General features: G+C 50.0%; 2 protein-coding genes across 8 annotated transcripts; both read right to left on the bottom strand.

The window, feature by feature from the left end:
- Nucleotides 1-449: 449 nt before the first annotated feature.
- On the bottom strand, nt 450-3,521 carry SAC3D1 (SAC3 domain containing 1). 2 transcript variants are annotated; one of them, XM_020891805.2, is made up of 3 exons: nt 3,373-3,521; nt 2,620-3,200; nt 450-1,044 (listed from the first exon to the last, which is right to left on the bottom strand). In XM_020891805.2, exons 2-3 carry the CDS (start codon nt 3,191-3,193, stop codon nt 542-544), a joined length of 1,077 nt encoding a protein of 358 aa, XP_020747464.2. In that variant the 5' UTR covers nt 3,194-3,200; nt 3,373-3,521; the 3' UTR covers nt 450-541. The 2 variants fall into 2 exon arrangements, with proteins under 2 accessions (XP_020747464.2, XP_070313722.1); XM_070457621.1 differs by lacking the exon at nt 3,373-3,521 and having other exon boundaries at nt 2,620-3,366.
- Nucleotides 3,522-3,887: 366 nt separating this feature from the next.
- On the bottom strand, nt 3,888-15,726 carry SNX15 (sorting nexin 15). Of its 6 annotated transcripts, none has more exons than XM_070457618.1 (9): nt 15,517-15,726; nt 10,249-10,284; nt 9,910-10,030; nt 8,441-8,556; nt 8,193-8,361; nt 7,736-7,879; nt 7,285-7,449; nt 4,807-4,994; nt 3,888-4,445 (listed from the first exon to the last, which is right to left on the bottom strand). In XM_070457618.1, exons 1-9 carry the CDS (start codon nt 15,613-15,615, stop codon nt 4,413-4,415), a joined length of 1,071 nt encoding a protein of 356 aa, XP_070313719.1. In that variant the 5' UTR covers nt 15,616-15,726; the 3' UTR covers nt 3,888-4,412. The 6 variants fall into 6 exon arrangements, with proteins under 6 accessions (XP_070313719.1, XP_070313717.1, XP_070313718.1 ...); XM_070457616.1 differs by having other exon boundaries at nt 4,737-4,994; nt 15,517-15,723; XM_070457617.1 differs by having other exon boundaries at nt 4,737-4,994; nt 7,736-7,876; nt 15,517-15,723.
- Between the last annotated feature and the right edge of the window lie 186 nt (nt 15,727-15,912).

Genomic DNA, 15,912 nt, shown 5'->3' with positions numbered 1-15,912 from the left:
TCATTCTTCAGCTCCCACCCCCACTCTATCCTACCCTCTCCCCCTCCAGTTTTGAGTGTGTCCCCATCTCCCTTCATGCTAGCAAAGGGCGCGACCACAGGACCCTCTCTAACTTCTGAGGGGTCCCACCAGGACACTTGAAGGGAGTGACAAGCCCCAGATGAAAATTTCCCTCTTGCTGCATCTTGGTTGGCAGAGGGTGAACAGGAGACAGGGATGAGGGGAATGGCAAAACCACCAGCTACTCTTGGTAGCAGATGGGTGAAGATGGGATGCATAATGCCAACCTTAGATGTCAACTCAGAGACCACCAGAGCCACCCCCCAGTGATCAGCAAGGAAACTAAGGCCCAGGGTGGACAGGGAATGGTCCAGTTTGGGTTTCTCTTCCCCTACGCCCCTAGCACATCTCAACTCCTCCCTCCCCTCCCCAAATAAATCAAGCCAAGCTGTTGTTCCTTATATAGTGTGGGAATCATGAAAAAGGAAACCTGAGTGCTTCAGCCCCAGTCTTGGGTCTCTGGGAGACCACACAGTCCTCTTCATACCTCGGTCCTGGGTCTGTCCACAGCCTCATCTTCCTCCTCTGCCATGACCACGTCTTCCAGAGTGCGCCCTCCAAGTTTGTTCCCCACCAGTACCTGGCAGGTCCCAGCAGGTGGCAGCCCCTCCTCAGTGTAACGACCCCTCAGGAACACCACTCTCTCCTGTCCGTCTAAGGGTAGTCCGTGGGCCTGGCACAGGTCCCGTGCCTCCTTGGGCCCATCCAGGGCCAGCAGGTGGATCACGAAGCCCAGCGGCAAGGTCTGGCCCTTGGAGGTGCTGAGGGCACGAGCAAGGCGGGCCAGGGCTCCCCGGCGTGCATGGCCCACGTGGCACTGCACAGCGCAGCTCTGAAGGTAGGGCAGTGTCCGGAGCAGGCGAAAGAGGCGGGCGGCATTGCCTTCCCGGAAGGCGGAGTCAACTGCCAGGGCGGTGCGCAGGGCCGGGCAGGAACGCAGGGCTGCAGGCAGCTGCAGAACCTCGTGAAGGGCCTCTACCGAGCCTGGAAGTGTGAGAAGCCCGCATGAGGGTGTTGAGTACGGGAGCAGGCCCACCTTCCGTGCCATCCCCTTTCAGTGCAGTGGTGTCTTACTCTTGGCAGCCACATGGACTGTAGCCTGCCAGGCTCCTCTGTCCATGGGACTCTCGAGGCAAGAATACTGGAGTGGGTTGCCATGCTCTCCTCCAGGGGATCTTTTCAACCCAGGAATTGAACCCCTGTCTCTTACATCTCTTGCTTTGGCAGGCGGGTTCTTTACCACTGGTGCCACCTGGGAAGTCCATCCCCTTAGGTTTCCCCCATCCCCCTCCCACCTTCATGAATCTTCAGCCACCTCCTCTGACCCTCCCCCCCAACTCACTCCTCCCCCACCTGCTCCTGCTATGGCCACGCCCCATCCCAAGCCAAGCCCACCCTCCCTACCCCTTAGCCCCTTCTTGATCATTATCAGAATTTGTTGCCAGTGATTCCAGAATCCCATCAAACAGCCTGAGTCCTCATAATAAAGTGAGGCAGTGTTTACAGGTGAAGGAAAGAGGCTGTGATCATTTAATGACTTGCCTGACTGTCTTAGAGCTCATATATATTTAAGAAGGTGACCCAATCAAATCCAAGTTTTCTGACTTGAAGCCCAGCCCTTTCTCCAGCCCTAGCTGCCCCAAGGTTTGGGAGTTGGCTCTGCCACACCTTCTGCTGTCTACCTGGTAAGCCAGTTTCTTTTTCAAATTCTGCTTCTCCCCTTTTGAGGAGAATGACAACACTGGGACCTTGGGTAAACTGAAGCTTCTGACCCATTTGCTGTTTAGTCACTAAGTTGTGTCTGACTCTTTGTGACCCGGAGGACTACAGCACACCAGGCTCCTCTGTCCTCCACTATCTCCTAGAGTTTGCTCAAATTCATGTCCATTGAGTCTGTGATGCTATCTAACCATCTCATCCTCTACTGCCCCCTTCTCCTTCTGCCTTCAGTCTTTCCCAGCATCAGGGTCTTTTCCAATGAGTTGGCTCTTCACATCAGAAATATTGGCCAAAATATTGGAGCTTCAGCTTCAGCATCAGCATCAGTCCTTTCAGTGAATATTCAGTTGATCTCCTTTAGAATTGACTGACCCATTAGTGGGTCATTAAGTCAACAGCATTTCATTAAATTAAGTAGAATTAATTAAAAAGCATCATCCAAAAAAGAAAAAAGCATCATCCATCCATAGGAAAAAAATCTAGCCTTGAACCTTCTATCTCATAGATATTTGTTGGCATATGTGTTCTTGGTTGTTTTGCAATACTGACTGAAATGGAGGTTTAAAAGAAAAAGCTTGAAAATCACTATCTAGGTTCAACTGTCCCATTCCAATGCTATCCCCTCCACTTTCATAATGAGAAAGCCGAGACCCAGAGAAGGGAAGGGACGGGTCAGAAGGTTCATGTAGGGGCTCAGTGAATCTTGTGCAATGGCTAAGACACACATTTAGGAGACATTTAGGATGGAGAGGGAGCTACTAGTGAGGTTTGAAAGCTTCTCCTTCCTTTCTCGGCCTTCACTGTCCCGGTCTCTGCTCTGCCGCGGGGACCCTGACTCACCCAGGTTATACAGCAGAAAGAGGCCCTGGAAGGTGGCTTGGCGCGGGTGGGGACCAGCGCCCAGCGCGTAGCAGCGGCGCAGAGAACCGAAGCTCTCCTGGATCTGGGCTTGCAGCAACATTGGGTCCACTGGCCCGTGCGTCGCGTTGGGTCTGAACCGCGCCACCACGGCCAGCAGCACGGCCAGAGCCGCTTCCAGCACCAACGCCGTCTCGACGTCACTCGCGCTTTGCAGGGCCAAGTCCAGCCGCACCGCGCGCAACCTGTCCGCCACGAAGCTGGCCACCTCCGCGCAGGACGCGTCGGTGCGCTCGGCCACCTCGCTGGCCAGGTAGCGCACGGTGGCCAGCAGCACGGACGGCGGACGCAGCTGATTCGGCGGGGGCCGGATCTTCCCGGCGGCCGGCCGGCTGTACTCCTTCACCGCGCGCTGTGGGTCGGCTCGGGGCCGGTCCCCGCGGCATCCCGGCACCACCTCGAATCGGTGCAGGCGGCGCTCCTCTTCGCGCTGGGCGCGCTCGGCAGCCGGACACATGTCCAGGCACGTGCCCACGGGCAGCTCGTAGCCGGGCATAGGTGGGCTGGGGGGGGGAAAGGACGGGCGCTCAGCATTCAGTGGACAGCGGCGGCCCATCGCCCCATTCTGCGGGACAGCATTTCAAGGCTGGCGAAGGCGGGGCCAACCCCGTCCGGCCCGCCTCCCCGCCCTCGTCTGAGCCTTCCCCCCGCCCGCCTGGCCACCGCCGTCCTCACCGAGTCCTGCCGCCTCCCACAGACCTCCGTGCAGGCCTCCCGAGACCCTCTGCGTTGTAGTTCAGCGTTGCGTGAGTTCCTCACGCTCGTGTCCCGCTGTAGCCCAACCAGAGTGCACCGCTGTAGTCGGATCACTCCCATGATGCACCACTTTACAGTTCCCTTTCTCAACCAATCGCTTTGCAGGAGAGGCTGGGCAGGCGTGGAGCCACGCCTTCCCGGGCTCCCGCCCTCTAATCTCAACACCTTTTAGCTTTGAACCACCCGACCCAAGTGGGGACACCAGCTTTGGTTCCTCTTCACCCGATAACCTGACTCAGTCGGCTTTACTGCCATTCTTTTCTGTTTCCTTGGGGTATCTTCTCCCTGTTTTCTAGATCAGGGGTCAGCAAACTTTTTCTACAAAGAGCCAAAATAGTAGATATTCTTGGATTTACAGGTCACAGCCCAATCACTCAGCCTTGCTGGTGTAGTGAGAAAGCAACGGTCGACAACAGTTAAATGAAAAAGTCTGGTTGTGTTCCAATAAACTTTTATTTTTTAGACACTTAAATTTCATTATAATTTTCACCTGTCACAGAATATTATTATTTTGGATTTTTTCAACTATTAAAAAAAAGTAAAAACTCTTCTAGTTCATGGGCCTTATAAAAAAAAAGGCAGTGGGGCATATTCAGCTGTGGGCAGTAGTTTGCAGACCCCGGTTCTAGATGGATAAACATGGTTTACGGACCAGAGCTGCAGCCTCCCATATCAAGATAGAGACAGGCAGGCTCAGACATGTGAGTCCCTGATTCCAAGGTGGCAGGTGTGGTCAGGGAGCTGAGAATTCATTATTTTTCTCATTCCTGGTCCAGTTACATACAGAAATGGCCAGTTATAGGACCAGGTGATCAGGCACCAGGGAGAGAAGAGGGTGGCTGGCAGTGCTGGAGCCAGAGTCCTGGGAATGGGTCCACTCCCATCTCGGAGTGGGAGTTAGGGCAGATGCAGGTGCAGGATTTCCTCTGCCCGCTTCAGGTACTCGGCCGCCTTCTTCTTCACACCCTCTCGGCGGGCAGGTGATGGGTCACCTGGGAAGACAGAATGGCTCAGCGGATTCTGGTACCTGGATTCAGAACCCCTGGTCTAGCTCCTTACTGTCCACAGAGCATCACCATGTGTCTTTCCCTGTTCCTTGGGAGTCAGATATATGCTCCCCATTTTACAAATAAGAAAACTGAGGCCACAGAGATAAAGCAGCAGCCCAAGGTTACACAATTGGTCAGTGAAGAGCAATTCTGATCCTTGTTTTTCATTTCCTTTCCCTTCACTGCACCATCCAGGATCCCAGGCCTGACCCTCCAGCCTCCAGTCTTGCTCACCAGGAACTCCCTGGAGCAGGATGTGCACGCCATCCCGGTAGCCCTGCAAAGCGGCAGGGTAGGCACCTGCCTTCTCGTCCCGTAGGGCCTGGGTGATGAGTTTTGTGGCTTGGCTCAGATAGGCAGGGGCGGGATCTCCTTCCTCGTCGTCTTCCTCTGCTTGTCCACCTGGCTCCCAGGGTTCCTGGTCCAGTCTTCCAGATTCTGCCTCCAACGCTGCCAGCTCCCCTATGTGGGTAGGACTGGGTCCTGCACCTTCTGTAATCAGATATGGAGGACTCAGATCAGACTGGCCCTCCTGGGCCAGTTTTCCTGGGCCTGCTGCCCAACCCCAGACCTCTCTGGCCCACCAACCTGTCCTGGGTTTCTCAGTGCCTGAGCAATCCAAAAGCCACTTGTGCATAGCACACTAGCCATGATCTATTTGGTTGGTATTGTTTGTGTGCTTTTGTAAAAATAGTCTTACTTCCCTAATTCTTTGTTTATAGTGAGATATAGTTGATTTACGATATTAAATGAGTTTCATATGTACAACGTAGCCTAATACTTTCTTTGTGTGCATGCATACTCAGTTGCGTCTGACACTTTTGAGACCCCATGGACTATAGCCCGCCAGGCTCCTCTGTCCATGAGATTTTCCAGGCAAGAATACTGAAGTGGGTTGCTATTTCCTACTCCAGGGGATCTTCCCAACCCAGAGATCAAATCCAGGTGTCCTGTGTCTCCTGCATTGCAGGTGAGTCATCATTAACATTAATTTGAAGCTCTGGGTCACTGGTTCTACTTCCCTCCTGACTACAACAAATTCCAGAATTTCCTCCACAAAGTTTAATTGAAGGATGCTAGGTCAAGCATGCCAGGTCAAGGGTAGAAATGCTCCAAGCTTTGGAATCTTAGAATGATGGATCCAGAGAACCTCCAGGCCTTTTAAAGTCTTTCAATTTCAGCTGAGGCCCCAAATGGGAAGAAGTGGGTGGAAGGTATTCACACATTCCAGACAGAAGGGCTCATATATCCTCTAGGACTGGCAAGGAGATGGTCAAAGATTCCCTCTGTAGATTCCACAAAAGAAGGCTAGCAATCTGGTGAACCTTGGATGAAAAGGCCTTTAAAGGGAAGGTGTAGGACTAGGAACCACCACTGCACACCACTGGCCTGGAGAGGGAAGGGTGGGCCTCTCTAGACGCCCACCAGAGGGACCCCATGTGGAGACCAGGGGCCTTATAGGGAGGTAAGGTGACATTTCACTTTCCAGTTGGACTACAGCCCTTCCTGTGTTGCTCATGAAGCAGAAGACAGAAGGGATCTTGGGACACCCTAGTACTTGAGTTCAAGAGCCTGGTGTATGTGATGAAGAGAGATGAGCGCCAGCTCCTCACCTGGAGAATTCTGATGGTAAAAGGTTGGCTAGATGACCCTACAAAGTGGGGCAAGGACAGGAGGCAGCATCTGAGCAAACTGCCCTTCCAGCTTGGTAGGGGCGAGGATTTAGGAGTTCTGCCATGGATCGAGGGAACATCTTATGGGAGCTGCCTTTGAGGAGTTTTGCCAGGCTCTTGCCCAAGCACCTGGGCACTGGGTACCCCAGGAGGCTTGGCTGGGGCCAGGCAGAGTGCCTGGATCCTGCCTCTCTGTAGCCAGGTTCATCAGCCACGGTGACATCGCCCCTGCCTTTCTCCTCCAAAGGACATTCCTCACACCCTGGTTACCATGGCCAGGGGCCCAGCCACCAATCAGGCCTGAGTTGCGGGGGGAGGTACAGGGTAAGGCTGAAAACTGGAGAAAGACTCGAGGTCCTGATTTGGATCGGACCGCAAAGTGAGAGAACTCAAGTGCCTGAAACGATCAGAAAGCTAAGGGTCTGCCCAAGAGGTCACCAAAGGGTAAAGAAGGGAAGCCAACAAAACAGGCTGAAAAAGACAACTGAGGAAGCCAAAATGAAACTGTCATGATGACCCGAAGTGCAATCGACCACTTCAACACCCCAGCTGCAGTAACAGCATAAACTCAGAGAATTTTAAAATGAAAAGATCCTGAGTCTCAGAGCCAGGGATTGTCAAGCTCCTGATCTGACAAGGAGCTCAGGACCAGGGCCTCCATGGGGTGGGGGTGGGGGGGCTTCCACGTCTGGTGCCCTCACACACCAGAGGCTACCCCAGGGGCTTCCTCTGCTGTCCTTGGAGCCCAGACCTCACTGCCCTTCACCAACAGGATCTATAACCTTCAGGATCTACAGCCAGACCCTGAGCCATCCAGGAAACCTCCACCTCGGGCTTCGAGCGAAAGAAGTCAGACCCTCTCAGGGCAGTGTGACACCCTGCTGGTTCCAAAGCATTCTCAGGGAAGGGATCCACAGTGGGAAGTGGCTCACTTCCTCGACAGTTGCTCACTGTGCTGGGGTACCCAGCTGGCCAGGGCAGCAACAGCACCTGGGAAGGGACGGTTCAGTTCAATTCAGTTCAGTTGCTCAGTGGTGTCCGACTCTTTGCGACCCCATAGACTGCAGCATGCCAGGCTTCCCTGTCCATCACCAACTCCCGAAGCTTACTCAAACTCATGTCCATCGCATCGGTGATGCCATCCAACCGTCTCATCCTCTGTCGTCCCCTTCTCCTCCTGCCTTCAATCCTTCCCAGCATCAGGGTCTTTTCCAATGAGTCAGTTCTTTGCATCAGGTGGCCAAAGTATTGGAGTTTCAGTTTCAGCATCAGTCCTTCCAATGAATATTCAGGACTGATTTCCTTTAAGATTGACTGGATGGATCTCCTTGCAGTACAAGAGACTCTCAAGAGTCTTCTCCAACACCTTCCTTGGGAAGGGGCACTGCTTCTAATTCTCATCAAAGCTGCCTTTCGCCCACAGTGGGGCGCCTTTCTCTGATTTACACAGGCAAGGTGCAGCTGGTGGCTCTGCCTGCCTCTGTCTCCCTACAGGTAAGGACCTCCTGCCCCGCTCCATCCCCTCACCCTACCCCCACTGGACTTGTCCCAACTTGTTACCTTCCTTGGAGAAGGGGTCAAATAGGGCAAGCTCAGCCTCGGTGAGGGGGCCTCGGGCAGGGGAACTGGATGCCTCCTCGGTGCTCCCACAATTAAAGAGGAGATCCAAGGCCTCCTGAGCAGGGCTGGATGGTGGCGGGTCTGCTGAGGAATAGATCAGTGGGGTCATTCACGTCTGCTTTTATTATTATTTCCCAGCTTTCAAAATGTCATTACCCGCTCACTGAAGCCTTGCAGCAACCATGGGCATAGACAAATCCATTCTTAAGGTTTGTGCCCATTTTACAGATTAGCAAACTATAGCCCTGAAAAGGAAAATGACCTGTGCAGAGTTCCTCAGCAGGATGGCGGCAGAGGAGTCCAGAACGGCTTTTCACTGAGAAGGGAGTGGTTCCCACTCCCCAAACATACAGGCTCTGGACCCTCTAGCCCTGGCTCACTCTCCCGCCCCACATACCTGGCACCTCCAACTCCTCAAGGCCCCTTCTCTCTGCAGGAAGCGGCTGGGGCAACCAAGTCTCATGCGGCTGGGCCCGGGGCTCGTCAGGCGGAGGTGTGGGAATCAGGGGCGGGGGAAGGATGTGCAGGTCTCTGGACACCTCAGAGGGCCGTGTCACCTCCCCACCCTGCACAAGAGAAAGACCAGCCGTGTGGGCAGGTAAGCTTCCCAGGTGCTGAGGACCGGGGAAGAGCAGGTGCACATACCCGGAAGAACTCCTTGAGCTGGGGGCTGTTGTTGAGCGCGGGAATGTGCACAGTGAAGCGAAGCAAGTCCTCGGCCCCCTTTCGCCGCTCCTCAATCACCGAGGCTTCAAACCGGCCTGTGCCCACCAGGACAAGCGACAAGGAGACAACAGTGACCCACGGGGACTTCTGGCCTCCAGGCCACTTTTCCTGGTCCTGCCTGAGAGGATCTGAGCAGCCCACTGGCCCCCACCCCATTCTCTCAGAAATCTTCCTTGGCTCTGCCTGGGGTGAGGGTCTCGCAAGGAGTGACCTATCTCCCTATTCATCCATTTACCGGATGAGTATTGAGCACCTACTATGTGGTTGGTTCAGGAGGCGAATGAGAGTGAAGTGAGGTCTCTGCCCTCATGGTTACTACATCCTAGACAGGGGGAAGCAGGCAACCAATAAGAAACAAATAATTTCAGATGGTTTCGATGTATTAGGGAGGAAAGGAAGACTCAGAGAGGGGAAGTGACTTGCCCAAGGTCACAAAGAAAGTAGCCCCATGTTTACAGCTTCTATGTTCTGTTCCAGGCATCGTGTAGAGTTATTTAACTCTGCGCTATTTATTGTGCTGCCAGGGGGAGTTATCCCACTGCCTGGCATAATTTGCTAGCGAGGACCTTTCACCTTGCTACAAAAGAACATCTCCTGTGAGTCCAGAGACACAAGTAACAGACCAGCCCTGTCTAGGAGAAATATAATATATGAGCCTCATACGTAATTTACAATTTTCTAGGAGCTGCATTTAAAAAAAAATAAAAAGAAACAGATTAAATTTTAATTATATATTCTCTTTAACCCAGTATATCCAAAATAGTCTCATTTGAACATATAATCAATGTATCAACTACTGAGATAGTTTACATTGATTTTTCAGTGTATTCGACCTGTGCAACACATCTCAGTCCAGACGAGCCGCACTTCTGGTGCCCCTCAGCCACAGGTGGTTCATGGCTGCTCTTTCTGGACAAGTGCAGGTCCAGAAGAAACATCAGGTTGTGGCTTGGAGTTCTGGCTCAAGCCCCTTCATCCTGAGCCTCAGTTTCCTCATCTTGAAAATGGGGCTAATGAGGACAGGAATTAATATTAAAGGGCTCGACACACAACAAGGGCAGAGCCATTTCCCCATGTGTAAAATGAGACCGTCTCTAACGATGCCTGGGTCAGGAAGATCCCCTGGAGGAGGGCACGGCAACCCACTCCAGTATTCTTGCCTGGAGAATCCCATGGACAGAGCAGCCTGGCAGGCTACAGTCTATGAGGTCGCAAAGAGTCGGATACAACTGAAGTGACTTAGCGCGCACACACAAGGGCCCTTCCAGTGGTCTGAAACACATCTTTGCCAGGAGTTTCAGACCCCCTTCATCCAGCCCTCAGCAGCAAGTGTCCCCTTTGCTCAATGCTCCCTCCATCTTTGGCCTGAATGCCTGAATCAGACTCACCAAACACCTGGGCGCGGGGGAAGGCTGGGAACTCCTCCAGGCGGCGGAAGAGGTTGCGGTGGGTGTAGGCCAGGTCTCCATGCAACTTTCGAAAGTCACTGTACCGCTTCCAGACCACCACCTAAGAGGGACACGTGACTTGACTGGGCTGAGCAGTGGTGGGAAGCGGCCTTCCCCACCCCAGCCTGGCTCCAGGCTGTGTGTGCATTAGGGCACAGCACCCCCTCCTCCCAGAGCCAGGGAGGAAGGGGGGCTGGTCTCCTGTACAGTTACCAGTGTCCCTTCACTGCTTTCAGATCTGGAACCGGGAGATGGTCCCCTTCCTCCCATGAGGCTCACCTCTTTGACATCCTCTGGGTCCCTCTTTGAGATGAACTGAGGAAGAAAGGCAAGAACCGGTGAGACTGACATCCACCCCCTGTAAAAGACGGCCCAGCTACCTCCCAGCCCCCTTCAGAAGAGCAGAGCCCTTCAGCCAGTGGTATCAAGGGGTCCTGGTTTAAGGCCTTGAGTGTAACTTTGAGCAGTTTTTGTACCACGTACCTTAGTTTCTTCATCTGTCAAACTGTTACCGACCTGGGTCTTTGGACTCTTTAATCAATAGAAACTGATGAGGCTGGCTGAGAAAATCAGGCAAGGCTTTAATGGGACCCAAATGCAGCACAAGGGATGGAAAACAAGTGACGTACCCTTGTTCATTCTCTCCGAGGAGGGCTGGCTGGTTCCTTAAATGGGGCGAGGGTGGGGGTGGATCAGTGTTTTGGGCCCCAGGGGTGGCTTGAGTGATCCCCTTGGTGGTGCAGTGTGCAGGGACCACGCACAGCACCTTGCTTTTGTGCCAGGCGCCTCTGAAGTGGCAGTAGGTCTGTGGCCTTGTATCTCACAGTTCACAACTGCCTAGACTTAGCATGCAGGCAGTTATTCTGAGTCCCTGATAGTTTCTTTTTATTTTTTTTATTTTTTCATTTATTTTTATTAGTTGGAGGCTAATTACTTTACAATATTGTAGTGATTTTTGCCATACATTGAGATGAATCAGCCATGGATTTACTTGTGTTCCCCATCCCGATCCCCAGCCCCCCCACCTCCCTCCCCATCCCATCCAGTTTCTTTCTTTTTAAAAAGTATCTGTCTATTTGGGCTTCCCTGGTGGCACAGATAAGAAAGAATCTGCCTGCAATGCAGGAGACCTGGGTTTGGTCCCTGGCTCGGGAGGATCCCCCGGAGAAGGGAGTGGCTATCCACTCCAGTATTCTTGCCTGGAGAATTCCATGGACAAGAGGAACTGGCGGGCTACAGTCCACGAGGACTCAGAGAGTTGGACATGACTGAGCAGCCAACACACACTTTTCTGTTTATGTATGTATGTACTTGGCTGCAGCAGGTCTTAGTTGCAGTACATGGAATCCTTTAGTTGTGGCATGCGGACTCTTAGTTAGTTGCTGCATGTGGGACCTAAATCCCTGACCAGGGATTGAACCTGGGCCCCCTGCACTGGAAGTGTAGAGTCTTAGAAACTAGGCCACCAGTGTGGGGAGTCCCGCCCTTATAGTTTCTTTCTATTCTGTTTGTCTAGGTGCAACTACTCCAGTCCAGGGTCGGTCCCAGGTCCCAGCCAGTCTCAAAATGGGAGGATCCCTAAAGACCCACCGAGAGGACTCCATCCTCAACCCAGCTTTTATCTCACTTCCTGGAGAGGGTAAGTCCCTGCATTTCTTTCTGAAACCAAAGACCTCCAAGTTCTCTAAAGAATGAGGTTCTGTCCCAGGAGCCACCCCTCCGTTCAAGGAGGAAGCCTCTGTGGGTGAACACTCCTGGACACGGAAGTGAACACTCCTGGACACGGAAGAAACCTCACTGAGGTTGTGAAGAGCAGACTGGTGTCTGACATGGAAAAAAGACTGTTTTCATTAGGGCATGCTCATAAGAATGAAAAAAGAACACCCTACAGCTTGAAATAACTCTGACAGTTTCCAAACATCTCCAGTTCATTATTCTACATCCTAGGGAGGCAGGTATGATTCACAGGCCCATTTAAAAGATGAGGAAATGGAGGCCTAGAGAGGGCTTGTGACCTGTGGGGGGACTACTAGCATTGAAACCCTGGCCTTTGCTTTTTACAACAGGCTTGCCTAAAATATTTTGGGTAAAAGAAACTACATTGAAAAACCACTGTGGAATATGTACCTGACAAAGGACTCCTTTCCAGAATATATAAAGAACTCCCGTGTGTGCACTCAGTCACTCAAGTCGTGTCTGACTCTTAGCAACCCCATGGACTGTAACCCACAGGCTTCTCAGTCCATGGGATTTCCCAGGCAAGAATACTGTAGTGGGTTGCCATTTCCTTCCCCAAGGGATGTTCCCAACCCAGCGATTGAACCTATATCTCCTGCATTGGCAGGATTCCTTACTACTAAGCCACCAGGGAAGCCAACAGAACTCCTGTAGGTACATATATACACAGACTATTACTCAGCTATAAAAAAGAAGGAAATAATGCCATTTGCAGTAACATGGGTAAACCAAGAGATTATCATATCAAGTGAAGTAAGTCAGAGAAAGGCAAATATTATATGACATCACTCATATGAGAAATCTAATTTTTTTTAAAAGATGCAAATAAACTTATTTACAAAACAGAAATAGACTTACAGATATGGAAAACAAACTTATGGTTACCCAAGGGGAAATAGGGGAGCTTAGGATGAACTTACACACACTACTATATATAAGATAGATAACCGACAAGGACATACTGTTTAGCACAGGGAACTCTACTCAATATTCTGTGATAAACTAAAAGAGAAAAGAACCTAAAAAAGAATGAATATATGTATCTATATAGCTGAATCACTTTGCTGAACACCTGAAACTAGCACAACACTGTAAATCAACTATACCTCAATAAAATTAATATAAAAACCAAACAAACAAGAAGGGGAAATCTTGCAGTTCATGTAAGAATTATTGGAAACAAAGTATAGAAAATAGTAAATTAAAATAAAGAACTTTCTATAAATCAATATAAAAAAGACAAACAACTCAACTTTACAAAATGGACAATATACTTGAACAGGCAACTCCCACAAAAGATGTTTGAATGGCCAAAAAGATGATGAAAATATGCTCATTAGTCATAAGAGAAATGCAAATTTTAATATCTCAGTGAAATACTACACACCCACCAAGAATGGTTAAAATGAAAGATGCTGATGATATCAAGTGTTGGTGAGAATGAGAGTATAAAATGGTACAACTGCTTTGGAAAACTGGCAATTACTAGGAAAAGTTACACATATGCCCAGCAAATGACCCGGCAATGCCCAGGGACTCTTTTTTTCAACTCTTACTTATTTATTACTGAATTATAGTTGATTTTGAACTTATTTTTGAACTGTGGTATTGGAGAACATTCTTGACAGTCCCTTGGACTGCAAGGAGATTCAAACCAGTCAATCCTAAAGGATATCAGTCCTGAATATTCACTGGAAGGACTCATGCTGAAGCTGAAACTCTAATACTTTGGCCACCTGATGTGAAGAACCGATTCATTGGAAAAGACCCTGATGCTGGGAAAGATTGAAGGTGGGAGAAGAGGACAACAGAGGATAAGATGGTTGGATGGCATCACCAACTTGATGGACATGAGTTTGAGTAGGTTCCAGGAGTTGGTGATGGACAGGGAAGCCTGGCATGCTGCAGTCCATGGGGTCCCAAAGAGTCAGACATGACTGACTTACTGAACTGAGATAGCTGATTTACAATATTCAAGTATATACACATATATAAATAATCTTTTACAGATTCTTTTCCATTATAGTTTATTAGTTTATTACAAGATGGGATCCTGGTGGCTCAGACGGTAAAGGATGTGTCTGCAATGCAGGAGACCTGGGCTTGATCCCTGGCTGGGGAAGATCTCCGGAGAATGAAATGGCAACCCATTTTAGTATTCTTGCCTGGAGAATCCCATGGACGGGGAGCTTGGCAGGCTATAGTCCATGGGGTAACAAAGGGTCGGACACGACTGAGTGACTAATACTTCTTCTTGTTACATGATATCAACTATAGGGACTTTCCTGGCGGTCCAGTGGTTAAGACGCCAGGCTTCTATTGCAAAGGGTATGGGTTTGATCCCTGGTCAGGGAACTAAAACCCCACATGCCTGGGGGTGAGACAGAAAAAAAGAAAGGTATTGCCTATAGTTCCCTGTGCTATACAGTAGGGCCTCATTGCTCATCCTTTTTTTAAAAAAAAGATTTATTTATTTACTTTTGGTTGCACTGGGTCTTCCTTGCTGGGTGTGGACTTTCTCTAGTTTTGGAGAGTAGGGGTTACTTTCCAGTTGTGGGGCGCAGGCTTCTTATTGTGGCTTCTTTCATTGTAGAGCATGGTCTCTAGGGCACACAGGCTCAGTAGTTGTGGAGCACTAGCAGCTCCTTTGTGGCATGTGGCATGTTCCCGGATCAGGGATCGAACTCATCCCCTGCTTTGGCAGGCAGATTCTTAACCGCTAGACCACCAAGGAGGCCCTAATCTATTTTATATATAGTAGTTTGTATCTGCTAATTCCAAACTCCTAATTTATTCCCCACCCCCCTTTCCTTATGGTAACCATGTTTGTTGTCTGTGAGTCTGTTCATTTTTAAATAAGTTGATTTGTATAATTTGTATAATTTTTTTAGATTCCAGACATAAGTGATACAATATGATATTTGTCTTGGGATTATCTTTTTATTTTCATTTTGTAAATTTTTTTTAATATTTGCATTTTTTAGATACAGGAATGACACAAAAGATTTGAGGAAAGACCATTTGAAACATCTAGGATTCTGCATTTAAATAATTTCAGAAGTCTTTACATTTCTGCTTTACTTTACTAGTTATTAATACACTACTTTAATAGTTGCCTACTTCAAAACTGTAAAAATACAAAAACATTTACAGTGAAAAATCTTCCCCAATTAGTTCTTGTATGTCATTCTACAGATAATGTTATACTGTTTCTATTTTTAATTCCTTTCATGATATCCAGTCTCTATACACTTATAACGTTATTACTACATATATCAACTTTCGTCTTTATCTACTGACTTCCTATTGTGTCTGTGAAGAGACTTATTCCTTTACTTCTTTTGAAGTGTATTAATTTTTAGTCATACACAGGCATAATTTTTTGAAAAAATTTAAAGTAATTCAACTCCTTAAAGAGTTTTCATATAAATATGAAACAAACCAATAGACAAAACTTACTCCAAGAGACTGGAGACCTAATCAATAGTTGGGCTGAGCCGGAGTTTTCAGGTTAACTTAAAGAAATTCACAGTCTGACGCCAAGCTGCCACGCATCGGGCGTGGACACCCACACCTCGCAGTCTGGGAGCAGCCGGCACGCCCTTTTAAAAGAGCAGCGCCCTCCTGTGGCCCCGCCCCTTGATGGCTAAAGAAGTAAACTAAAGCCGGTTACCCACCCACCCACCCCCCCTTAAAGGGGAAATCCATTCTGTCGTCTAAAACGGGAGCTTCCAGCAGCGTCTTGCCTTAAAGTAAAACACGGCCCCGCTCTTGTTAAAAGGGTAAAGTTCCCGCTGGGCCCCACCCTACCTGCGCCGTCACTTTGTATTCAGTGTAGCCCTTGGGGTGGGTCCGGGGGTCGGAGACTGTGTAGTGTCGCAGGAAGTCGTCTTTCGCCTGCCGGGACATGGCAAACAAATTGGAGCGGAGCTGACCGCCGGCCTCCGCCTCCTCCACGCCGCCCCCGCCCCTCCAGTCCTGTCTTCCCAGTCGCCGCCTCGCCCGGGCCTGCGCCCTGCATCCTACGGCCCAGGGAGCTGGTCGCAAGTGACAGTGCAATTCTCGACCTGGCGCTTGGCCAAGGGAGCGTCTAAAAAGTTCTCGATGGTTGGTAAAGCAGGAACCAAGTGATTTGGGAAAGGATTGGGGAAGCTGGATCACTCAGGTCTGCTTAGAGATAAGCCCACCCCATGCGGTGGTAAACCC

This window comes from Odocoileus virginianus, chromosome 28 (genome assembly GCF_023699985.2).
Source record: "Odocoileus virginianus isolate 20LAN1187 ecotype Illinois chromosome 28, Ovbor_1.2, whole genome shotgun sequence".
NCBI classification, from domain to species: Eukaryota; Metazoa; Chordata; class Mammalia; order Artiodactyla; family Cervidae; genus Odocoileus; species Odocoileus virginianus.
This window is presented reverse-complemented; position numbering and strand designations above follow the sequence as displayed.